The sequence below is a fragment of the Diaporthe citri genome (genome assembly GCF_014595645.1).
Source record: "Diaporthe citri strain NFHF-8-4 chromosome Unknown scaffold_3, whole genome shotgun sequence".
In the NCBI taxonomy this organism is placed as follows: Eukaryota; Fungi; Ascomycota; class Sordariomycetes; order Diaporthales; family Diaporthaceae; genus Diaporthe; species Diaporthe citri.
Genome location: NW_025064848.1, coordinates 4,816,632 through 4,841,219, shown reverse-complemented (window position 1 = coordinate 4,841,219; position 24,588 = coordinate 4,816,632). Strand labels below are relative to the sequence as shown.

General features: G+C 58.3%; 7 protein-coding genes across 7 annotated transcripts; 2 read left to right on the top strand and 5 right to left on the bottom strand.

Annotated features, from left to right (window-relative positions):
* Positions 1-335: 335 nt before the first annotated feature.
* INS49_008844 (uncharacterized protein) lies at positions 336-2,453 on the bottom strand (the record flags this gene model as incomplete). The annotated part of the gene is made up of 6 exons (XM_043169581.1): positions 336-555; positions 702-1,054; positions 1,136-1,271; positions 1,342-1,378; positions 1,436-2,279; positions 2,442-2,453. The coding sequence occupies 6 exons, from the start codon at positions 2,451-2,453 to the stop codon at positions 336-338; spliced, it is 1,602 nt and encodes a 533-aa protein (XP_043027261.1).
* A 630-nt stretch (positions 2,454-3,083) lies between these two features.
* On the bottom strand, positions 3,084-5,284 carry INS49_008843 (uncharacterized protein; the record flags this gene model as incomplete). Its single annotated transcript, XM_043169580.1, has 2 exons — positions 3,084-5,019; positions 5,079-5,284. The coding sequence occupies 2 exons, from the start codon at positions 5,282-5,284 to the stop codon at positions 3,084-3,086; spliced, it is 2,142 nt and encodes a 713-aa protein (XP_043027260.1).
* A 2,721-nt stretch (positions 5,285-8,005) lies between these two features.
* On the top strand, positions 8,006-10,932 carry INS49_008842 (uncharacterized protein; the record flags this gene model as incomplete). The annotated part of the gene is made up of 3 exons (XM_043169579.1): positions 8,006-8,203; positions 8,277-8,907; positions 8,972-10,932. 3 exons carry the CDS (start codon positions 8,006-8,008, stop codon positions 10,930-10,932), a joined length of 2,790 nt encoding a protein of 929 aa, XP_043027259.1.
* A 919-nt stretch (positions 10,933-11,851) lies between these two features.
* Positions 11,852-14,005, bottom strand: INS49_008841 (uncharacterized protein; the record flags this gene model as incomplete). The annotated part of the gene is made up of 1 exon (XM_043169578.1): positions 11,852-14,005. One exon carries the CDS (start codon positions 14,003-14,005, stop codon positions 11,852-11,854), a length of 2,154 nt encoding a protein of 717 aa, XP_043027258.1.
* Positions 14,006-15,376: 1,371 nt separating this feature from the next.
* On the bottom strand, positions 15,377-15,840 carry INS49_008840 (uncharacterized protein; the record flags this gene model as incomplete). The annotated part of the gene is made up of 2 exons (XM_043169577.1): positions 15,377-15,591; positions 15,645-15,840. 2 exons carry the CDS (start codon positions 15,838-15,840, stop codon positions 15,377-15,379), a joined length of 411 nt encoding a protein of 136 aa, XP_043027257.1.
* Positions 15,841-16,674: 834 nt separating this feature from the next.
* INS49_008839 (uncharacterized protein) lies at positions 16,675-19,027 on the top strand (the record flags this gene model as incomplete). Its single annotated transcript, XM_043169576.1, has 4 exons — positions 16,675-17,188; positions 17,257-17,632; positions 17,713-17,882; positions 18,075-19,027. The coding sequence occupies 4 exons, from the start codon at positions 16,675-16,677 to the stop codon at positions 19,025-19,027; spliced, it is 2,013 nt and encodes a 670-aa protein (XP_043027256.1).
* An 802-nt stretch (positions 19,028-19,829) lies between these two features.
* Positions 19,830-21,866, bottom strand: INS49_008838 (uncharacterized protein; the record flags this gene model as incomplete). Its single annotated transcript, XM_043169575.1, has 1 exon — positions 19,830-21,866. One exon carries the CDS (start codon positions 21,864-21,866, stop codon positions 19,830-19,832), a length of 2,037 nt encoding a protein of 678 aa, XP_043027255.1.
* Positions 21,867-24,588: the final 2,722 nt, after the last annotated feature.

The window sequence follows — 24,588 nt, the reverse complement described above, 5'->3', positions numbered from 1 at the left end:
GTTTCACTCACCCCATGATTTGGCTACCCAGCCTTGGCCTCATCGCCGGCTTGGGGATTATCCGACGGCTGTCACGGTAGCACATGCGCAAAGAAATATGCGAAGAACAGAATATGGTATCCGTGTTATGCTCTTGACCATGACTTTAGAAGAAAGAAAAGGAACAGTCCGCCACTCCCACACAGGCTGTCGAGCCCAATTATATACGTTGTTGGTATCTGAAAAGCAAAGGCTCGCCAGGCCCCTGCATGCTCCCCCACCCCCCCGTGCTATTCCACAAACGATCAGAACGCTTCATGCTCTTCTTTTGAACGCTCACTCTCACAGTCCAGAAATCACCGCAGACCGATGACACTCATCTCCAGCGTCCAGACTCGTCGGATCCACACCTTGAGCTTCCCCTCCACACCCTCGACGTTGTCGAGCTCCACGCCTTCCCACCAACATCTCCTGGCCGGCTTCCGCCAGAAAAGCAACAGCTTCTGTGCCATGCCCACGGCGTTGTTGCCCATTTCGTTACCACGGATGTCACTGCGGAGCCTTGCTAGAGCGAGACTGCAGACAACGGCCTTGTTAGGCTCGCCTGCTCGGTGTCCCCATTGGTCATCGTGATTAAAACCACTGTATCACGCTGTCAGTCGGGGAATGCTGCTAAAGGGAAGTTGAGCGCGAAGGAATCCGTAAAGGCTCCAGACACATACCCCGCTGTCAACATCTCAATCAAATGAGCCTCTGTAGTCCCGGGTTCGTCGCTTCGCTTCAGCCCGGAGAAGATGCCGTCCTGCTTCAAGAGCGCCCTGGCCGCGGCCCTTTTCACTTCGATCATCTCCGGCTGCTGGATATCTGCCTTGGGCGGGATGACATAGAAGTCGAGGTCCTCGCGCAGTACAATGATGCCTGCCCTCTTTGACGAGTCATCACGCCCTGCGCCACCCAGCGGCTCGATGGGCAGCGCATCGCCATCTTGCGATGGTGGTGGTGACGACTCAGCTGGGATCGACGAGGCAACCTTGCGGAAAAACTCAAGCATGTACTGTAGAGATTCCGGGTCATACTGGGGGACGTGGCAACGGCGTCAGTTTCACACTATCTCCCGAAGTCATCGCGAAAGGGGCTGAGTGTAGCAACAACTAACATCGACTTGAATGGCGTCGCCGTCGGTCGAGCCGCCCATGTGCCCTTCAGGGAAGAGCCCGTTGGGGAAAAGGGACAGCAGGACAAACTCGGGGAGCGTCAGGAGCTCATCGCGGGAGAGAACAAACCGTGTACCCCTGATACTGCGCATTAGCCTCGACTTCCTGACGCGTCTAAAGACCACACAAAAAGCGGGGCTGAACGTACCTAAGGTCCATGGTTATAGTCTCGTCGGCGCCGACATCTTTCGTTTGTCACGTCAGTGATTGTGCCCCAGCAAGCCAGTCCAACGTTTTCTCACCTCCAATGGTATTGATGGGCGGTCCGCCCTGTTGCACCTGAGTAATGATACTCGAGGCTCCTCCTGCAGCAGCCATCAGGTATGTGAAGGACTGGAGGGGGCTGTAACCCTCCGCGTAGGCTGGTGGTGGTTCGGCGTCGTCGTCCTTTGGGCGCGAGCTACTCTCGCCCTTGGTGTCTTGGGGGAGGGCGCGTTTGGTCTCGGCGAGGGTCTCCTGGTAGGTGTTGGGCGGTTCCGAGGAGCTTGATGCAGCCGGCGGCTCGTAGGCAGGGGCAGGGGATTTGTCGCCCTGGGCGGGTTCCGGGTCGAAGAGGTCGGAAGGAGCTACGGCAGAGCCAGAGGGATCGTCGGTCTCGAGCACAGAAGCAGGGCTGTGTTGGTCCGGCGGCGGAAAGCTGGCAAAGAGGGAGGAGAAAGGCGGAGGTGCGGTCCGGTGAGAAACGAGCGACGTAGCAGTCGGGCGAGATGCCTCAGAGGCAGGGTACTGGGGCGGCGGAGGCTGCGGTCTTGCCCCTGGGCCGTGGGTGGAGCGGACGATGCTGTCGGCGGCGGCAGCTGGTGGTGTTGATGGTGCAGGAGGATCGAGTGGTGCTGGGCCTGGGCCGCAGAGGCTCTCCTGGCTGCGTCTGGCTGTGGGATCGTCGTGTCCTAGCAGGGCTTCGTCGACGACTCGTCTCGAATGGCTTGACCCAGCAGACACGGAACGTCCCCGACTGGGTTCCTGTGGTGCTGACAATTTGGCTGATGTGGAGACGGTACTGGGCTCCGTCTTGTGCTGTTGATCTGGGGATATTGGCAGCTTCGTCGTCGGTCGGCGGCGGGTGCTGGACAGCAGGGTGCGCGGCTAGAGCATCAGGAGGTGACTGATTGATTGACGAGACGGGCTGGCCGGTCGGCGGGGTCTGCTTGGTGAGGAGGGAGGATTGGGCGATAGAGGATGAGGCACCACGGCGAGACAAGACTGCTAGCAAACGACACCGGCGACCTTTGGTGTACACGATCAAACGACGGCACGCATCGGACGGAGGACTGACGAGGGCAGATTGAAGACTGGTGTGGTCGAATTGCGCTTAAGTCGGATCGAAATGAACGAGAGATGAAGGTCCAAAGTTGCAGTAAGCGAGTGCCAAATCAGGCAAGACGCCCCAGCTCTGCATCTTCGCATGCCACGGCCCTGGCGAGCGAGCCCGGCTGCCCCCTGGCGGCAATGGTAGCCCTGGAGAGGGGCCTCCCCGGCTCAGGCACGATACCTAGATACCTAGGTACCTGCTGCTCAGGCTCTACGGCTCAGCACCACCCTGGCACGAAGCACGTGTACTGTCCAATCCTATGGAGTATTGCCGGCGGACCTGGACAGAGACTACAACGCTGAAAAGGCTGCAGGTCATTCTGGTGGTTTATTTGTCTCTAATGATGTTGTCGTAATTGTCAGCAAGTCAGAGTTCCAAGCCTGCAGCAAACGAACGTTGAGCACCTGGGGTTTGGTGCGTTTGCCAGCAACATGTATCCAGTGCATGTCGTGGCCCAACAGCTCTCAGACCGTGCCGCGAGAAGACGGCTAGAGGATAGTAGCTCTTTTCTAGCATCACGCGATGGACGAGAAGCCACATGTGGTGATTTGTTTTTGTTTTATTTCTGAGGGGCCGTCCTAGCCTTCTTCGTCGCTGCTGTCGCCAAAGACAGCCTTGAACACCTCCTCGCCGGCCCGATTAGCCTCCAATGCCTCATTCCTGTTACTATCTACCACAACCTCCTGCTTCCACGGCCCGGTGGGTTGTGCTTGGTGGTCGCCCGGCGCCGTCGTGGGAGCCTTTACCAAGCTGCCTTGGATCATTCCACGCATAGGTGTAGGTCCGGCAGGTCTCTGCACTTCTGTGGCGTCCGCGTCTGCTTCAGCTTGGACGTGTGCCGGCGGCTTGACATTGAATCGCTTGCACAGCAGCCGTGTCGGATAGAAATCACGAATGGATCGCGTCATATGTCCGTACATGCCCATCTTGGCTGCCGCCTCAGCTGGGTCCTCTGGTTTGGATGGCGGCTTGGAGAGCAGGCCAGTGTCTCCAGCCTTTCCGTCGGTGCCGCTTGCCAGGGTGGAAGACGACGAAGTGGTAAACCTGGAGGCCATGGACCCAGTCATTGGCCGAAATATCCTGGCAACGTTGTAGAACTCATGGAACTCTTGTATCCACTCATCATCCGTCATCTTGGCCGTCTTGCTGGGCGGCTCGCCCCTCAAGCCAGCTTGCAGCTCGAGATAGCCCCTGTAGCGAGATCGCTTCTCCTCGTTGTCTCCATACGGCCCGCCGCCCGCCGCCCCCCTCATCATGGCGCCCAAGGCACTCTGCTTGTCCAGTTCTGGTATTCGCTCCAACACATTGCGTCGCTTCTCCTCCTCCGACAGTGCGTAGCCTTCCGGGATCTCACCTTTGGCTGCCGGCAGGTCCGTCTTCCCGGTCGCCGCCGCTAGGCGGTCTCTAGCAGACACGGACAAGAAATCAAAGACAGACTTTCCCGGTAGTTGCTTCTCTCCCAGTATATCGGCTCGGCTCAACGGGTTCAGTTGAGAGGCCTTTGCAGCATCGGTCGTTGATTTGTAGTGCGACGCGTCTTGGGTGGCCTCGGGATCTTTGCTCGACTTCCAATCTGCCGGTATCTCTGGTGGTAGATACTTGCCGTCGGCGTTGATCATAGATATCAGAGGATCCGGCTCTTGACCCAGAACAAATCCTTCCAAAGGTGGCCAACCATCGTGACACTTCCGTACGCTGCCGAGGGCCGCTTTTACCACGGCCTTTCGTCTTGGCACGAAAACTGGTTTGGATTTCAGAGCTGGGTTCGCTGGGGTGGAGTTCGTATCCTTCTTTTTCTTGAGGTTCTTGCTACCTCCAATGACCCTGTTGTACGATATCTGCGGCCCCATCTCGTACGGGTCTTCGTCGTCAGAGCCAGTCTCGTTCAGCACCCCCATGCCAATCCCTCCGCGGGCTTTGGATTCCTTCGTCTTGTTGCTCTTGGAGGCTGACAGCCTAGGGCGGCTGAGGCTGAGGCCTTGGTCGTCGTTATCTTCGTCGTCGGACTGTGCAGGCAGGCCCAGCCGCGATGATGCCAGTGGCGTAAGCCTTGATTCCCCGTCATATCCAAGCCCCATGCGGTCGGTCTTGCGGACAAGTTGTATCATGGGAGCATTCTCCGGCGCAAACAGGTAAGTCTCTCCCGTGCCCTCCGATCCCGGGTTGGTCGCCATACCAAGCTCTGCCTTCCTACGGATCTTGGGCCCAACTCCCTGGCCATCTTTCCAGCCCATCTTCTTGAGCAATTTCGTGCCCATGGTCTCGCCCTGTACGTGCAACAGACCGGCCAGCCCTCCTGAGCGGCTGGCGTCGGTGTCTGCTGCGCCCAGGCCAGCAAAGGCGTGCGAAGTGTGTAGCTTCTCGGATTCCTGGGCATCGGCGAGGTCCTCTTCATCCATGAAGTCCTCAGGTCGCTGGCTGGCGACAGACTTGTCGTCCTTGCGGCGGCTGGATCGCGACGAGACAAAGGTTGAGGGCGCCCATCCCTCCTTGGACCCTACGGTGTTGAAGTAGCTATCGCGCACACGAGGATCAGCAATGCGACTCGGTGCTTTGGTGGTGAGTCGGCTTACCCAGCGCTCCAGCCGCCAGTAAAGGCGCCATGCAGGCGCTTCCTGCCCCTCTCGTCCCTCACCTCCTGCTTCCAGACGGGGACGTAGGAGCCATCGTCACGGACGTCAGGGTCCAAGGGCGGCAGCGGCGTACCAAAGGCGACGTAGGGGGACTGTAATTTTTGGAGATCGGCCTCGTATTGCGCGCGCGTCCGCTTGTAGGACATGTGGAGAGCCTTGTGGGAGCTCGCCGGGGAGGGGATCTCTGGGCGGCGGGGGCCTGTTGGTGAGCGCGTAGACCCGGTCCGGGAAAGAAGAGGTGGGTGTGCGCGATAGAAGGTGGGCAAGCAGTGTCTGGTATTGGGATAGGTAGATCGGGGTCTGGTGAAGCTCAACCGCAGGCCTGAACGAGCGCGGATGGAGCAGCTCCCACTGACAACCGGGTCTGCATGTGTTAAGCCCCGAGGTTGTCAGGGTTCGGGGCCTGGCCCGTCCAGGACCTAGGTAGCTGATTGGGACGTGCGGGGCGGCCTTCGTGCTTGTTCATGTCTGTGTGCTCTGGGCATGTATCAGTACTTGTGCAGTTCTGTCCCCCCGTTCCCCCGCAGGCAAGGCTGATCAACCGCGCAGTCAGCGTTCGATCGGCCCTGTCAGGCGTCCAGCCGGCCAGCCAGCTCTCAGGAAGGGTCACAGCAGCCAAGCCAAACTGGGCCAAGCTCAGCATAGCGGGTTCATCCGAAAATATGGAAACATGCTTAACTCCAACGAGGTACTGCAGATACCCATTGCGGATGCATGTCCACTGTAGAAACACGTATGCTGCAGTGTATTCAAAGGCCTCCAAAAATATAATTACAGCGTGTACTTCAAGTAGATATTCTACCCTTTCATGCCCGGTGTCTTCTCAACTGCATGCACGACTTGGCCTCACCACCTGTACGCTACTAACATCTACGTACTGGAGGGCACACGTGGAGGCACAAGTACTTGTACATGTACATTCATCCTGGTGTTAGACATCGTGAGCGCGCGGGATCAGACCTGCCCACCAATCCCTTCTTTACTATATTCTAGTGCTGTGCCGTGGCGTACTTGGTAATTGTGCGGTGAGATCGAGGGAGGATCGTGGGAGATGATGTGGCAACGTCAGCAGACGCAGGAGGGAGGGACCTGGTGCTGTCTGATGAGCACAAGTCAACTGTGTGTAGGCTGCATTTTGAGTAGGGAAAATCTCGAGGCAACCGTTTGCTACAACAATCCAGTGATAAGGACCATGCAAAACCTGCCGTGATGGGTTCCCGGTTGTCAGGTTTGACCCCAGCCGTCCCGTACACAGCGTAATGCAGTCAGATTGCAATGGCGAGCCCAACAATCGGCCTGACAGACTAATAAAACACAGCATCGATGCTCCGGAATTACCTAGGTCGTGTGTACAACCTATAGCATCGCACTGCCAGCTGTCCGGGCCCAGCACGCTGTGCCTGGAATGACACGGAGTAGGGGTGACAAGCAGGACAACCAGAACAACCAGAGCAAAAGGACCGAGACAAGAGACCGCCACAGGGTTCTGCTGAACTTTCTTTTTGCTGCGTGCCTCCCCAACCTGGAACCGGATCCCCCACCGTTTCCTCCCGTCCCAGTTCAGTTCCATTAAGCTCCCGCAACCTGCTCCCGCAGCCCTGTCACAGTACCAGACCAGCCTCCCTCCCTTCCATTGTTTCCCCCATTCCCCCATAGTGTCTCCACCCACGCGGCCTGCTTTCACGCCGCGCCCGACTCATTTGCTTGCTTGCTGCTCTGTTCTGCGCTGCACTGCATTTTTTCACAGTACCCGGACCACTTCAGAGTACCTAGTAATTGCTAGACTAGGTACAGAGCAGGCGTACCTAGACCATCTATCTGCCTACCTAGGTACCTACCTGCTAGTTTCCATCTGTCGTGCATATGTGGTCGACCTGACCGGAACACAATCCTGCCCTGCGAGGACCTGGGCTACCCTGGACTACCTACAGGCTGCACCACCGCATGTGCGGCACGAGTAGGCGAGCACCGTGACGTTGACAGCAGCAAGCCGACGGTGACAGCGACGGTGACCTTGCAATTCGACGGCGACAGGCACAGCGAGGGCGACAGCGTGTCGCAACGCACAAAGAAACAAAGTCCCTGCGCTGCTCACATTCATACAACCTGCTTAGGTATACAATTGCTCTGGCCCTCGCTTGCTGTCCATGGGCTGCCCTGCCCATCACAGTACAACTCAACACCACGCTATTCCAGGATAGGTCCCTGTACAGCTGCTCTGCGCTCTCTCCTGTCAGTCGCCAAGTTCCCCATCGCCGGCAGCCCAGCCCGTTCTTGTACGGATCCCCTTAACGCCCCCAAATGATAGCAGCAATTTCGCCCGGCTCCAACGCTCCTCTCCCTGATCCACAACGGCCTCAACTCGACCCCAACCGCCACGCCTACGCCCATCCAAAAGACCCTTCATCTCCATCTCGCAACCAGTCCACAGCAGCCTCCACCTCCACCACCTTCCAGCCCAGCCGCTCCCGCCACGGTACCTCCGTGCCTGTCCCTGTCCCTGGCCCTGCTTTTGGCCCTGTCGTTGCTGTTGTTGCTGCTGCTGCTGCTGCCGTAACCCCCCCCCCCGGGCGGCCCAGGCCCAGAACCACAACTCCTCTGCCACTCCCAATCGCGCCCCCTCGGCCACCCATTCCCATTCCTACCCGAGCAAGCACAGAGAACCTCCCGTCTTGCCCAATTCACAACACGAGCATGAGCATGAGCGGACACGCCTAGCCCACCAACACCCGAGAAGCACCAGCAGAGAGAGGGACAGAGCCCTCTCCGCCACCAGGGCCGACCCGTCACTGTCATCCTCTCGTCCGCACCCTCGCGCCAGCCAGCATCCGCCCTCTCACCCCCCACAACCTCGCCCTGCAGCAGCCATGGCGACCACCGTTGCACACAACACCGGCCCTGCTGCCGTTCCCTCCTCTGCCGACCCTCGGTCTTCAGGCCAGCCCAAGGCCAGGTCTCGCACCACAATACCGACACAATCGGGGAAATGGATCCTGGGCAAGACAATCGGCGCTGGCAGCATGGGCAAGGTCAAGCTGGCAAAAAAGGAGGACAGCAACGAGCAGGTAAGTGTGCCAACCACCCCGCGACACAACCCGTCTTGGAAGCCCGTGCTAACATTTGCCGACAACCCTCCAGGTCGCGTGCAAGATCATCCCCAGGGGTGTTACCGACGATGGACACCACAGCCGGGCAGACAAGGAGCGTAACGAGCAGGGCAAGGAGATCCGCACCGCGCGAGAGGCTGCCATAGTCACCCTACTCAACCACCCTTACGTGTGCGGCTTGCGGGATGTTGTCAGGACCAACTACCACTGGTACATGCTGTTCGAATATGTCAACGGCGGCCAGATGCTGGACTATATCATCTCCCACGGGAAGCTCAAGGAGAAACAGGCTCGCAAGTTCAGCCGTCAGATCGCTAGTGCCCTCGACTATTGCCACCGGAACAGTATTGTCCATCGAGACCTAAAGATCGAGAACATCCTCATCAGCAAGATCGGTGACATCAAAATCATCGACTTTGGCCTGAGCAACCTGTTCTCTCCGCGTGGCCACCTCAAGACCTTTTGCGGTAGCTTGTACTTCGCCGCCCCAGAGCTCCTCCAGGCCAGGGCATACACCGGCCCCGAGGTCGACGTGTGGAGCTTTGGTATTGTCTTGTATGTTCTCGTTTGCGGGAAGGTCCCCTTTGACGACCAGAGCATGCCCGCGCTCCACGCCAAGATCAAGAAAGGTCTCGTGGATTATCCCAACTGGCTGTCAAGCGGTAAGATTTCCCAATATCGACACCCCACGCTGATACACCCGGCTGACACAATTCGTGCCTACAGAGTGTAAGAACTTGCTTTCCCGGATGCTGGTCACGGATCCCAAACAACGAGCCACCATGGCTGAGGTCATGGCACACCCTTGGATAAACAAGGGCTACAGCAGCCCGCCCGACAATTTCCTGCCTCGCCGTGAGCCTCTCACCCTGCCACTGGACCCGGAAGTCATAAACGCCATGACTGGTTTCAACTTTGGACCGCCCGAAGTCATCAAGGCGCAGCTTACGCGCTTGATCGAGTCGGAGGAATACCAACGCGGTGTCCGTCTCTACCAGCAGGAAAAGGACCTGCCCCAACCGTCCAAGGATGGTGACAAGAAGAGGGGCATGTTCGACTTCTATAAGCGGCGCAATTCCATCACCAGCAGGGACACGTTGACTGCACCGAGCAGCGAGGCCCTCGCACTTGGGAACGATCCCCTTAACGCCTTCAGCCCGCTGCTCTCCATCTACTACTTGGTCAGGGAGAAGCAGGACCGGGAGAGGGTTGATGTCGTGCCGACCATGGCAACGCAACAACCTCCGGCTCAAAGGGAAAAAGACCCCGTCCCAGAGATAGCGCCGCCACAGGAGGCCCACACAAATGCCTCGGCATACGAGATGCCGGGCGAGAAGGCTACCGGCGGGAGATCAAGGCCGCGAGCGCGGACACATGGAGAAGACGATGTGCCTGACAAGGCGCTTCTGTCGCCAAAGGCTGCCCTCGGCCCAGAGGCACAAGCACCAGCGGACAGGCCTGAAAAGAAGGAGAGCGCAGCAGCTGGCATCCTCAGGAGGTTCTCCACGAGGAGACGGCCAAGGGATGGCGAAAGGCCGGAGAAGGATCGGTCGCACCCGCCACAAGTCCACGTCCATTCCCCATCCGAACAGCCGCCCGTGCCGGGTATACCACCTCGGAAATCCTTCAGCATCAGGCGTTCGAGGCGTGACAAGGAAGATGGATCAAGCTCCCGGCTGCGCTCGGGCAGCAGCCAGCCCCAACACAGCGAGTTGCTGAGCCCGCCGCTGTCTGCGGGTGCTAATGTGCAAGGCCAGAAGAAGGTCCTCGGGCGATCTACCAGTGTCAACTCTGCAGAATTCCGCAGAAGGCGGGCCATGGCATCGCATGGATCGACGACAGACACCGAGGGCAAAGAGCCACCACCCACGAGCGGCTCGGACCAGTCCATGGAAAGGCCGAAACCACAAGCTGAGGGCAGGGGCAACGCCGCCTCGCGGTCTGTCTCCATGAGGGCCAAGTCTCTGGGCCACGCGAGGCGCGAGAGCATTCAAGCGCGGCGCGCCCGTCGTGAGGAGCAGCGGGAGCTGAACGTGCCGGAGGAAACGGACGCTGAGCTCGGCGACCAGAGCGGCCTGTCCAACGACGAACGCCACGACAACCCAAGCCTCGCAAAGCCTGTTTTCTTGAAGGGTCTGTTCAGCGTCAGCACGACCTCGACAAGGCCCGTACCTGAGATACGGGCAGACATCAAACGGGTGCTTAAGCAACTTGGCGTAGACTATAGCGAGATTCGGGGCGGCTTCCGTTGTATTCACTCACCCAGCATAGACCTGAAGAAGGTCGACCCGCCCAACAGTCCCAATCAACTCCCCGGCCACAGGAGACGCTTTAGTTTCGGTCTCCGGGGCGAGCGGGCAGATGACGTGCGCGACGTACTAGAAGGGGGCCAGCCCAACACGCCTAGGACTCCAGGCAGGGCCCGGGAGGACCGGAGCAGCAGCAACTCGGATGTCTCAGACATTGATAATTCGCGGGACACCGGGGGCCCGTCAAGAGCCCCTCCGGGAGAGACGACGACGCGAGTACAGGACGACCTAGGCGGAAACATGGTTCTCGAGTTTGAGATTTTCATTGTCAAGGTACCAATGATCAGCTTGCATGGTATCCAGTTCAAGCGCATGACTGGCAACACGTGGCAATTCAAGAACATGGCAGATCAGATACTAAGGGAACTCCGGCTATGATAGAGAGGCGGCATAGGCCGTAGCGATCAGGCAACGCACCGCGGTCGCTGTAAAGAGGCGGGACAGACAGGCAGGGAGGGGCGCTTTATGACGAACCAGCAAACGCAATGTGTTATAGAAAGAAGGGAAGCGGTACGATTTGGCAACGACTCATGCATCCAGCAGCACTCGCTCGGGGTCTTCTTCTTTTTTTCCCTTTCTTCCCCACCGGGCCCGAAAATGGCGCGGTAGATATTCAACTTCAGATACAATAAGAGGGTGGTCTCCTGCTCCTTGCATGCCACCGGGCGTCAGGAGGGTTGGTGCAAACGAGAGCAGGAGCGGCACGGCATAGCACAGCTTGGCACAACGCAGCACGGCACCAGCAGTGCTTTGTTTTGTTTTGCTTGCACATGGGCATGTAGTACTTTTAATAGGCATCTCCCGAGAGGACAGTAGAGGGATCACTAATGCAATTCAGAGTGGCGATGCATCTACACCTTTGGATCTATTTGTCCTTTGCCCACAAGCAAGCACAGCCTCCTATGGGGGCCATCTCCTGTGGGATAACCTCCTGTGGGACACCATCTTGATCTCTGGCAGGATACTCTCCTTTGGGATGCGAGGATACCTCTGCGTTGTCACAAAGCTGTAGGATTAATATGTAATCACGTAATTTCAGGTTTTTCTTCCTCATTCTTGAAGTGGTATCTTTGTAACCTGAAGCGCCCATGCCGTCTTCACATAGCCAGTGCTAATAAATGATGCATACCCCTCTCATGAGGTCTCCAAGCCATGTGCGGTCTGTCATACATGACTTCGACTTTGTCTGCAAGGACGTAGGAAGCAACACCCACGACGCGCAGGGAAGGAGGTCTGGGCACACTGTCCATTTTTTTTCCAGCTGAGGAAGCCCCGTCTTCCAGGAAAAATACAAACCCTACCGGTAGTCCAGCTGGGCGGCGGCCTGTGCCTCATCCCAACGGTACTTCCATCTGAGGTGCGGCGAGATCCCGACCCGGCCGACCATGCACCTGGAGTCCTGGCCGTGGATCGCTTGGGGCATCAGCTGCGGATGCAGCCGGGCTATGTTGTGGAATGCCCCTGGAATCACCTTCTCGAGCCGCGGGCGCCCGACGTAGCGAGCATACCTTTGCGGGAATGCCACCTTCTGCTCTGGGAACTTTTCAAAGCATTGGTGGATCAGATGACCCTTGTGCCAACAGTGGACACAAAGCAAATTTTCAAATGCCGCTGGCCTCTTCTTGCTCTGCTTCTCTCTTCGAACCTTCGGCTGGGGGGACAGTGGTGGTGGTTGGGGTATGGGTCCCTTGGCCTCTCCATATTCTGGGATAATCTCCTCTGGGACAACCTCCTCTGGGATACCCTCCTCTGAGACAACCTCCAGTGGGACAACCTCCAGTGGGACAACCTCCAGTGGGACAACCTCCAGTGGGACAACCTCCAGTGGGATATCCTCCAATGGGATACTCTCCTCTGGGACAACCTCCTCTGGGACAATATCCTCTGGGATAATCTCCTGTGCGATACTCTCTTGTGAGATACCCTCCAGTGGGATAACCTTCTGTGGGATTCCCTCCTGTGGGAAGGGGTGAGCAGAGGGAGGCTGGAAAAGCCGGCAAGTGCTCTTGGATGCGGGCTGTAGGGCCAAACCATCTGGACCAACAATTGCCGTGTTGCGGGTTGCGGGTCCGATAGCCTTGGTCGAAATGACAACATGCAAATTCTTGGTTTCCTCGAGGAGCTGCAGTGCCATGTACGTGCTGTATTGCGGCTGCCCCTTGTGGGGGCAGTATCTCGTCCACGGCTCGTCGAAGGTCAGCACCTTCAACGGCATCACCAAGCCAGTGCCCTGTGCAGGGCGAGGGGCCACCTTTGCGAGCCACCAGCGCGACAGCATGGCCACTCTGTCAGCGATCTCGTTTCCTGGCACCCCAGAATGGGCCGGGACCCAATGGAGTTCGACCCAAGCTCCGAGCCTGCGCAACTCGTAGTATTGCTTCAGGATCCTCCTGCCGATCTCGGCCGCCAGGTTCTTCTCTGGGCGGTGGTAATCGCTGAAGCGGGAGACTTCCCACCGATCGAGCTGCTCAGAGAGCCGGATTAGGCCCTTTTCTATATACTGCAGGGAGAAGTCACTGTCACTGCATATGTAGACCGTGCCTTCCCCGAGTGTGCCTGATCCCTTTTCCTGGGCGGCCATCTGAAGGGCCATGAGGATGGCGAGCGACTCGAGCTGCATGCTGTCTGTGACCCCGCTGGTGTATGCGGAATGCACCGTCCACCGCTGGTCAAGCTTCTGGGCCACTGCGATTCCTCCATGATGCTCGGGGTCGCAGCTTTTAAGCCCCACCGGCCTGTGAGAAGCATCTGTCCATAGTGCAGGCTCGCTGCTCAGCGTTCTCTGGGCAAAGTCAGAGGCCCCCTTCCTGTCTCGTCTGAAGACGATGCCCTTGGGTTTGAGGTTCCCGTCGCGTGGGGCCAGGTCCGGCAACACTAATGAGCTGTAGATGGGTGGAGGCGGTGGGAGCGTTATGGACGTCTGTGGAAGGGTCTCCTCCTTCCCTGACTGGGTCTGACGCTCAATTGCCTTTGATGTGACATGCTCCCTTGCGCTTTGTCTCACGGCGACCTCCTCATGAATTATCTCGCATGGCAACTTTTCGTCCGGAGCTTCCCTCCGCCACGCCTCGCTTGCCTCGGGGGCGTGGTCCCCTAACCGGTTGACCAGTTCGTCCTCGTCTGAGAAATCCTCGTCCTCGAATGATCCCTCCGGCAGGCTCGCCTCAGACGACGAAAAGCTCTTTCCTTCCAGGGCAAACGATGTTCTTTGCTGTGTGTCTCCGCGCAACCTCTTCCTTTTTGATCTCCATTCTCGGATTCCACGGCCAATCCTCCTCAGCTTGCTGTCCTTCTTGCCACTGATCGAAGACCTTTGAGATCTGCCGTCGTCGTCGATACTGTGGGTTGAGGCGGAATCATTCGGGAACCCGTGGTCCTTGGTTGATGAGATGCGAATGGTGGCATGCTTGAAGAAGGCCTTCAGCCTTCCCTTTGGTTGCGTGGTGTCCATTATGACTTCATTGATTGAGGTTGAAACTTGGGTTGACTGTTGCCGCTTTGGCGTGGGACCGGGTTCATGCCGCAGTCATAAGATGAAAATGAGTGTCGGTGTGTACTCTACTCCGATGGCCTCTGGCTATAGCGAAACCTGGAAAGAGAGGCTGACTATTTGCTTGATTGAGGGATCAAGTGAGTGAGTGAGTGATTGATCGATATCAGGAAGAGGGTCGATCAGCGGTGTAAAGCTGGGGAAGCGAAGGCTTTAAACCCGCAGGCCTTCAAGGTATCCATTCGGCTCACTAAGTAGTCGAAACGGTACTGGCTAGCCCCGAGAAACTGCTGAAAAAAGCATCATTGGCCTTAATCTTGTGGTTTTGGTGTGGTCCGGTCGTCCAGAGTTGGGCTAAAGGCGGCCGCGAATTTTCAGAAATGGGGAGAATTGGGAGCTCACTGAACGGACGGACAGCTTTGGCACCTGGCCCCTCCCTGCGAGAATTCTTTTTTGGAGCTTAATCCACATACCAAGCCAAATTCGTCACCGGAATCTTGTATTCAATCTTGAGAGCCGCAGTGCTGTGATGCAGGTAGAGCCTGAGACCTACAGGTCACATATGTCCGCATCTGGGACTGGACCTGTTCCCATCCACTCTATGGGCAGCAACCTTTGGATGGTCTTGTTCCTCGTGCCACAGGCAGCGAATCACACGGTCGCGTTGCTTGGGCCCGGAGACTATACTATGGAGCAGTGCCAAGTCGCGGAATGGACAGCGAAGAAGGCACACAGTAATGGTCAGCAAAGCAAGAGTGGTTTGCCAACGGTGCCGAGTGAGGCTGCGCAGTATCCATACACGCTGCAAAAAATGCCTCAGATCTGTACCTACGCATGCAGGTACAGCCGATGCAGGAGCAAAAACATTGCATCAAATACTCTGGCAGAGCCGACCCTGGCCGGCCGCCTGAACACTGCCGTCGTCGCTCGTCCGCCCTACAGCCATGGCAGCCATGGTAGTAACGGCAGCCATGATAACTCGACCATGGCCCATCATGCTAGCCGTCCATGGCGGCTATCAACCCGCCGAGTATGGCCCAACAAGCCCGGTATTGAATGCCCCGGGCCCCCACGAGCAATGCTGGGCGGTTGCCAACCCGGCTGTGCCCTGCTGTCTGCCGCAAAGATCCCGGGAACCGCCGCGTGGAGAGATGGGAAGAGGTAGAAGCCGGGTCCGTACTGGCGCGAAAACTTCCGACCAGGGGCGACTAAGGCTCTGCCGTGATCCAACCGGTGGAGTCGTGGCCACGGACGGCCGGGGCAGAGGACCCGCCAGCAGGGTGAGGCACCTGCAGGCTGGGGCGGTCTCGCGTGTGGGGCCAGACGGATCCCCTACGTGGCCTCGCTCCTGCTGAGGAAAGGTCGTTCGTCCATCGGCCGGAACCTGGAGGCCGAGAAGCCGGGGAGCTTGTGGGCATGCCTGGTACCTGTGGACGCCGCGTGCTGGATGAGCGTGCAGACTGGCAGTAGCGACGGCCTTGCGGCGTCGAATCGGTGGCTCTCGATGCCGACTGACGGGAGTGCACGGGCGCTATACGTCTTTGTTCCTGCTATTCCGAGGGTTAACAATTATATTCATAGTAGAGTTCAGGAGAGGCACGCGCGACTGTTTGTGGGGCCGGCGAGTAATTGTCCCATATTGCAGTGGCCGGCACGACGAACTCCCAGCAGATGCTCCAGTGTGCGACGAGGAAGAGCGGCGCCGACATGGACGCAAGCTGATTCGAGACGGTGCGGGAGGGTACGAGGCAGCCATTGAGGCTTTCTTCCTCCCCATTGAACCCGTTTCTGAACATGCTGGGGAACGCTCGGCTTGCCCGTGAGTCCCTGGACTGTTCTGGGGATGAGTAACAATCAAATGTTCTGGTGTAGCGTCAATATGAATCGCAGGGGACAGTTCCTCTCTGACTGTGGCAGAGTTTGTGTGTGATGTGAAGAGTTCGGTTGTTCCATGGGAGGGTATCTCATAAAGAGGGTATCTCATGGGAGGGTATCCCACAGGATGCTATCCCAGAGGAAGATAGATACATCCGTACGCCTCGGGATACACCAGGGCGCTTATCAGAGCACCACACACAGTCCAGTCTAGATATCTAGATTCAGTCTGGATCTACCTGCCGACTGCCAAATTGGTATGCATCTAGAGGTACTGGGTACCTAGGTAGACTGCTTTGTGTGGTCGACCATCCCACAGCCGGCGGCAGCCTCTAGTCTGTGCGCACGGGCCACATCTTGCTCCCCACCGCCGCAGTGATCTGGGCCCTGGCCTGGAGCTTTGCCTCGCTCGCTCCTGTTGCTCACTTCGAGGGCTCTTGACATTGACAGCAACCAACCTTGACCAGCCCAAGCCAGCCCTTTGCATCCTCACTATCCTCCCGCAGAACTCTCATCGCATCATCTTCGGCCCTCACACGCGCTCAACACGCCGTACTCCATACTCTCACTAGTGATCCATCCGTACCTATTCGCCAGTCGTCCTCTGCCCTGCGCGACGACGCCCCTCCTGCCGCTCTTTTCCACCACACAGTATTCTCCTACCGAGTATCGACACACTCACCACACTCAATCGCCCTCGTTCCCACAGCACGGCGTCGCGGGGCGCGACGACGGAAGACCACCCACAAGTCAAGATGATGCCCAACCACCCCATGTACGGCCATCAGCACTTCCCACAGGACGCTCCCTGGATGCACCCGGCCCAGTCCCACCACCAGCATGCCCAAGCTCAACAAGCAGCAGCAGCAGCCGCCGCCGCCCAGCAGGCCCACTACAGTCGCATCAACTCCTCCTCAAACCATGCGAACGCCCTGAATCCTGTCCACCAGGACGCCTCTGCAGACAACCCCAACATGACCGAGGACAACCGTCGCACCATGCAGTACATTGCCGACCTGCTCAACGAGAACTCGCGCGAGCAGGCCCTCCTTGAGCTCAGCAAGAAGCGGGAACAGGTCCCGGAGCTCGCGCTGATCCTGTGGCATTCCTTCGGCGTCATGACCTCTCTGGTCCAGGAGATCATATCTGTCTACACCCTCCTCAACCCCTCCCAGCTCACCGCTGCCGCCTCCAACAGGGTCTGCAACGCCCTGGCCCTTCTCCAGTGCGTGGCCTCCCACAACGAGACCCGCACACTGTTCCTCAACGGTATGTTGCCACACCTTGGCCCCCCGCGCCAACCTATGCGCAATAGCGACTGACCAGTCCCCCCTCAGCTCACATTCCCCTCTATCTCTATCCCTTCCTGAACACGACGTCCAAATCGCGCCCGTTCGAGTACCTCCGCCTGACCAGCCTCGGTGTCATTGGCGCCCTTGTCAAGAATGACTCGTCAGAGGTCATCAACTTCCTGTTGACCACCGAGATCATCCCTCTCTGTCTGCGCATCATGGAGACGGGCTCCGAGCTCAGCAAGACAGTCGCCATCTTCATCGTGCAGAAGATCCTTCTTGACGACAATGGCCTGAACTACATCTGCGCCACCTATGAGAGATTCTACGCTGTCGGCACCGTCCTTAGCAACATGGTTGGCCAGCTGGTCGAGCAGCAGACTGCCCGGCTGCTAAAGCATGTCGTCAGGTGCTTCTTGCGGTATGTAGCCAGTCCTACTTTTGCGGGGCGGTGACACTCTCTCTACAATCCTGTGGACACACATAGCTAACAAGGCGCAGGCTCAGTGACAACGCGAGAGCGCGCGAGGCACTCCGTCAGTGTCTGCCAGAGCCTCTCCGCGATGCGACGTTCTCGTCTGTCCTTCGGGACGACGCAGCCACCAAGAGATGTCTGACTCAGCTGCTGGTTGCTCTCTCTGACAACGCGATGCCGGATAATGGGAACCCCGGTTTCTCCTAGGAGGACTCACCGCCCGAGACCAATATCATGGCATACAAATCATCAGGCCCTTTGCCCTCATCCGACTAGGAACCTCGTATCAGAGGCCGCGGGGGTGATGAGCCGCCCGAGACGGCAAGACCGGGCAAGACGCTTATTACTGATCCTAGAAGAATTCTGCGTGACAAATAGTACTCTGCAGCAGACGACTACTGGCGCGCAGAGAAGCCGCCGCCGCCGCAATCACGATTTAAGTCTTTTTTTGAGGAATTTGAAAGACGAAAGGACAACAGAAGTAAGCAGGAGGAGATTTTAAAACCCAAGGAGGACGTTGAACTGCAAAAAGATCGCCAGGCCAAGGACTGCGGGGCGGAAGAGGAGGTCGAAGTGAAAAGGGAACCCACCATCTCCACTGGTGCAAATGATTTCCATGACGAGGACAACGAATCCCTCAACGGTAGCCAAGGGAGCACTGTCCGTAGCACGTGTGAGGAGCCTACCAATGGATCACGTGAGGAAGCCATGAAAGGCGCGCATAGGAAATCCGGCGATGGCAACTGCGAAAACCAATTCCTCGATGGTACGCACGAGGAACCTGTCAACGCATCCCACGGCGGAGCACCTGACGGCACACAAAGACTACCAGTCGACAGTAACCTCGATAATCAATTCCTCGACGGCACACACGAGGAACATGCCGACGGCAACCGTGACAATCATTTCGATAGCACGCATGCGGAACCTGTCGACGGGAATCATGGTAATCATTCCAATGGCGCATATAAGGAACCTGTCGGCGGAAATCCCAGTGATCAGTTCTTTGATGACACACGTGGTGATCCTGTCGCGGGTACACACGAGAAGACCGATGAGGACTCGCGCGAAGAAACAGTCGGTAGCATGTGCGAGGAGCTTGGTGGCGGTACGCGGGAAGAAACTGTCTCCAGCACGCACGGGGAACCCGTTCCCGGCAGCCACGATGAACCTCTCTACAACGACAACCACGAGGCACCCGTCACTGGCACACTTCAAGACTCTAGCAGCCATCATGAACATCAGAGCCCCAACGAACCGCAACCAGACCCTCCAAGGTACCGTGGGAAGCCCAAATACAAGCGGCTTCTAGAGTTCGACAATCTGCGTCCCAGCCTATGACGGCACGAGTATATGCATATCACAGCGATGCGGCAGTTTTATGGTTTTTTTTTTTTTTTTTTTTGGTTTTGTTTTTGGTTTTCTGTTGGATGTCACATGGAAGAGGGGCAAAATCTTTTCGGCTTTCTTTCAGCGATGATACCCATCAAAATCCCACTCAACTTCGAGACACCCCATTGATTACTCCAAACGAAAATGAGAGGCACGTCTTGTCAGTTATTTGTGGAATACCGATTGGGCTTTACACCCCAAGAATGATGCCTTTTCCCTCTTTCTCTTCTCCGGTGTATTTCTTTTGCCTTGTTTGCCTTGTTCGCATTGGTGGCTGCCTGAATCAGCTTAGAGAATGGTGGTCTGGAAGGGAAATGACCTATCCCGTAAGTTAAACTCTTATTGCGCTTGCATGACGGTCCCGGGGAAAGGACCAATAGATGGGAATACCCGCGGCGTTCGATTCTGCGTTTCGGTGTTACAAGGGGGTCGGAGATTACAGTCTTGTAAGTGAACGAGCACAGAAATGACGCTGTGTGAAGGTTGGTGTCGGCTTGCTCGGCAGGTGAAGAAGGACTGGGTTACTCTATTCTCTAACTGTAACTTTAAAACTCATGTACGAAAACAACAGCGGTATCAATGACAGCGCGACGGCTCCAAGAATCCAGACTTGCTGTGCTGGATGAGGCAAAGCTGCCTCACAATACCCCTTCGTGACTCCTGCGACGATAATAACGTCACCAGACAAGATGAAGCGACCAAAAAATCAACCGAACGCCATAATACACCCACTTCCCTGAGGAGTGGACTATCACACTAACATTAACACAAGCAACGAAACAGAGGCCAGACCAAAGACGCGGAGCCCCGAGGATGGGCAGACGGTCGAGGACAGGCTCGTCGAGGCCGAGGCAGCACTCGAGGCTGACGCCGTGGCAGCGGCCGGTGCACCCTTACTGGAGGACGTCGTCGTCGTCGTCGTCATGGTGGACAAGCCAGTCTCAAGTGCCGGGTTGCTCGCCGACACGGCGGTGGCTTGCATCAGGCCGCCCAGAGCGAGCCTCGCGTCCGTCTTGAGCGTCATGGTCCAGCCGCCCTCCTGCGCGGCGGCGGTACGGCGGGCGGCCCGGAACGGCAGCTCGGCGGTGATGGTCGTCCCGAACTTGCCGTCGACGTCGAACCCGATCGTGAAGAGGTCGTCGTCTTCCTCGTCACCCATGCCCGCCGCCGCCGTCATCTCGGGCGCTGAAGCGGAGTCCATCTTGCCGCCGGCCGAGGAGGCCATAGCCATGCCTGCTGGGCTCGCCGCCCCGGTGCCCATGAGCGGGAGGCCGTTCTTGTTCCCTTCACCTGACATGCCGCCTCCTCCGCCCGTTGCGGACGCCATGGTGCTGTTGCTGCCGGATGCCGCGGCAGACGGGCTCGCGCCGGCTTCGCCTGCCGCCCCGGAACCCTGTTCGTCTTCCGCGTCACATCCGTCTTCACCGTCGGCGCCGTCGGCGCCTGCCCCTCCAGCTGCGCCTTTTCCTCCGTCTTTATTACCCCCAGCGCCACCTCCTTCTCCCTTCTCGGCATCGCCTTGTCCTCCTGCCTGAGCGCCCTCTCCGTAGGAGCCCTCGCCCTGAGAGCCCTCGCCCTTACCTTTTCCTTCGCCCTTATTAGATCCCGCCGCGGCGCCACTGCCGTCTTTTCCTTCCTCTGCAGCGCCGCTCCCTTCTCCCTTGTTATCATCACCCTGTTGTCCCGCCCCGGCGCCGCCTGCTCCCGACTTCTCAGTATCGCCTCCTTGTCCGTTTTCAGCGCCGCTCCCTTCCCCGCCTTGCTCGGTATCACTCCCTTCTCCTCCTGCCCCGGCGCCACTGCCCTCGCCGTTCTTGGCACCCCCAGCACCCTCGGCCCCATCGGCCCCGTTTCCTCCTGCTGCGGAGGCGCTTGGGCTGGCGCCATCACCGTTACTGGCGTTCGACTCGGAGCCAGACTGACCTGCCGAGTCAGCCGCAGCTGCACCTGTCCCACTTGCCCCAGCGGCTGAACTACTCGGACTGGATCCGCCAGCGCCGCCCGTCGCCATGCCGCCGGGACCCATCATACCGAGACCAGAAGGGCTGCCATTGGCCGCACCGGATGCGGCAGCACCAGTGACGGCCGCCGCCGCGCCCGACTGCCCAGCACTTGTGGCACCGGCGGCGCCAGCCCCCGTGGCACTCGCGCTGGCACTCGCGCTGGCGCTGGCGCTGGCACCAGACTCCGCCTGCCCATTGGCTGGGATAATGGTGCTGACAGGGACCAGGCTCTGCGAGTTATCGTCCGGGTTGTCGGTGGGGGTAGTAACCTCGTCCTGGACGACCAGCACCTCGGCGGCGACGGGCTCGCCGAGCCCCGAGCGGCTCGCAAAGTCCTGGACGTCAAAATCCATGCGCAACGATGGGTTGGCGCTCATGTCCGCGGCCCAGGCGGTCCAGTTGAAGGCGGGTGTTCCAGGCTGGGCAGTGGGCGGGCTGTAGAGCAGGACTGCGAGGAGGCGCATGTCTGATGAGGATGAGCCTGAGGACGAGCCCGACGTGGCGGATGAGATGGAGGAGAAGAGCCCGGTCGGCTCCTCGAACGAGACGAAGGGGTCGGCGGCGGAGCTCAGCAGGCCGCCGCTCATGTTCAGCTGGGTGGAGCCGTCCAGCGTCATGCCCTGCTGGACGAAAAGCAGATAGGACTCTGGCGAGACGAAGATGAGCTCTGCGCTGTCGGTGGAGCCAGCGCCTGCGGTGGCTATTATGGGCATCTCCATGCCCAGGGCGAGATACGACTGATTACTGCTGGCCCCTGGATAGCTCAACGCGGGCGGGCTGGACATGACTTGGGAGACTATGTTAGTCCGTTGCCCGTGTGAGAAACTAGGAGAGGGTGGACTTGCCTTGGGCCGATGATTGAGCTACTGGTAGGACCGGGAAAGGAGGGCTGGCGGCTGGGGCATCTCCCTCGCCAGCATGGTTTGTAGCTCTGCCGCGGGCGAGCAGACAGGCTAGAGCTGTGATGGCGGCTTGCCGCCTGGCCGTGAAGGACCTCATGTTGTGATTTCTAGGGGTTCAGCGAGTGTCATAGACGAGTGGGCGAAGAGAAGGACGCTTGTCTGTCAGATGTGGAGTTTCGACGGAAGCTCTGGAGTGGTGACACAGCACAACACGGTTGTCTGCGCGGAAGTGATAGGCAAATAGGAAGAAAAAAAATGAAGAAGTGAAAGAAGAAAAGAACGATAGGCAGCAGTTCTGACGCTTGTAGCAGAGAGCCATGCGGCGGAAAGAGGGCCAGGTCAAGTTTTAAGACATGACGACACAAGACAGAGGCGGCACAGCAGGAGGGCAGAGACGAGCCTAGACCTCGAGGTGAGATTTTGCAGCTCGCAGCCAGAAGGAGAAGCGGCCGACAAGAGACTGTTCCTGTTTCATTGGCGGCCGGTTCTCGACACGGCTGGAGAGGAACGGCAAGGGTGGAGCCATCGAGGCGTCGCCCTTCCAGACAGGCAGGGCTGGAGAAGCAGGCGGTATCTGGGGGGAGACTCGGGGCTGTGGTTGGGCATGGAGTGTTTCTGGACATGGCCGGGCCACGAGGTGAGGCCCGGGCCAGAAGCGGACGGAGCGGGGCCAGCGCCGGGACTGTGAGCCGGAGGTTGGAGGTTTATGTGATTACACGCCAACAGACGATACCCACACTTGTGAGTGTGTGAGTGAAGTGTGAGTGTAATAAGTATGGCCCGGGGCTGGCCGGGGCGTTGGGAGTGGGGCCGGTCTATGCCCATGTGGTGGGTCCCTGCCCCAGGCGGGCGAGTAACCAAGGAAGGGTGGGTGGGAGAAAGAGAGAAAGAGCGAAGCTGATGAGGGTGCGATGATGTTGGTTTGAGAGGTGTGCCGACTGCCGGTGTGCGGGCTCCGTATCTGCAGGCCGGGACCCGGGACGAAACGGGGGGCCCGAATTGGTGAAACACGGTGCTGGCAGGTGGTGAGGTCTGCCAGTCGGGCCGGGCTGGGCTGGTCAGGCAGGGGCGCCCACGGGTGAGGCAGAGCCACGTTGGCGGCTGTCCTCGTGCTGTCTGTCTGTTCTTCGTGGTGAGGATGTTTTCAAACACTTTTCAAATACGCATAGGTATGCAGCCATCCACCTGGCAGTGAGGAAGGAAGGAGGTACGTTGCGGTGCTGCACTTTCCGTCCCCCTCTGCACGTTCCTTCCCCATCAGCACCATCCCAACCCAGCACCATGCAGCTGGGGAGCTGCCTACCCAGGTAAGGTACCTGGCTCTCCGAGTCAGTCTAGGTCATTCAGTCATCCGGTTCATGCAGGCCACTCGAAGCCAGCCATGTAAGCGTGGTGCATTCGGGTTAGATGCTGGTCTGGAATAGAACCGACACAGGCTTTTATCAGATCATCTGACTGTCCCGTGGCCCATGCATGATATGCCTTTGCCTGTGTAATGAGCACTGCACGGTGGTGTGTAGTCTAGGCCAAGATCTGGTGTGGTGTGCCCAAGATGCGGGGCGCGTGGAATGTGGAGTGTAGGCTACCACAGCAGTGGGCCCCCATTCTCATCGCAGGGTCCAGTCACCCACGTGCTTAATGCTTTGCTAGCAGCAACACAACAGGAGCAGCCATCAAACTGTTCTAGTGCCTAGTCGCCCGCCACGCACCAGCACCAACACCAGCACCAGCACATTTACTCAGCTGGGCACAATCACAATCACAATCACAAGCAGCACAAGCACGAGCACATGCACATGGTGGCCGACCTCATGCGGCTGAGTCTTTGGTGTGCGACGGTTGCCAAGTACCTAGTCTCTCTTGCTGCTGCCGTCGCCTCCCTTTGTCTTGTCACCCGTCCATGGCATGTGGCAGCCAGCCTGCCCAGTCCAGCCAGCCTGCACCCGCCGCCGTACATGCGGTGTGTGAGAGAGGAAGGAGACCCAAGAAAGTACCAAGCCTTTTGTTTTATCTGCTCACTGGACGTTCATTCCCCTTCTCTCCTGCCGCGCCGACCCTGCAGGGCTCTCCGTTGTAGGATCACCTCTGCTGACCCAGTCTGTTGACCGCTCCCCTCGTCCTCGTCTCGTACATTACATTACATACACCACAGGGTGCCGGCGCCACTGCCAATACCGATGCCAATGTCCGTGGTGTATTGTGCCATGCCACGCCCATTCCAGTCCCGAACCGTCGTAGTTGGCGCCGGCAGCGAGTCTCGACCACCTGACTGAATCCTTATTGTTATGTCTGCATTTCTATTTCTCACACCCTCTCTCCGCGCCCTCGGTTCTCCCGCCGCCCTACCTGACCCACACTCTTGATTCCTCATCCAAGTGCCGTGCGACAGCGAGGTGTGTTTGCTACAAGAGTCCAGAGCACCCCTGTCCCTCACCGGCGCCTGCATCTCCCATGCGAACCTTGATGAGTCGAGTTGAGCCGAGTGAGATCTTGATGCAGTCGTAATTGGCCTCGCAGTGGGTCTGTTTCCCTGCCCGTGCCACCCTCTCACCTGCTGCTCTCTCTCTCTCTCTCTCTCTCTCTCTCTATCTTCTCTCTCACCCCG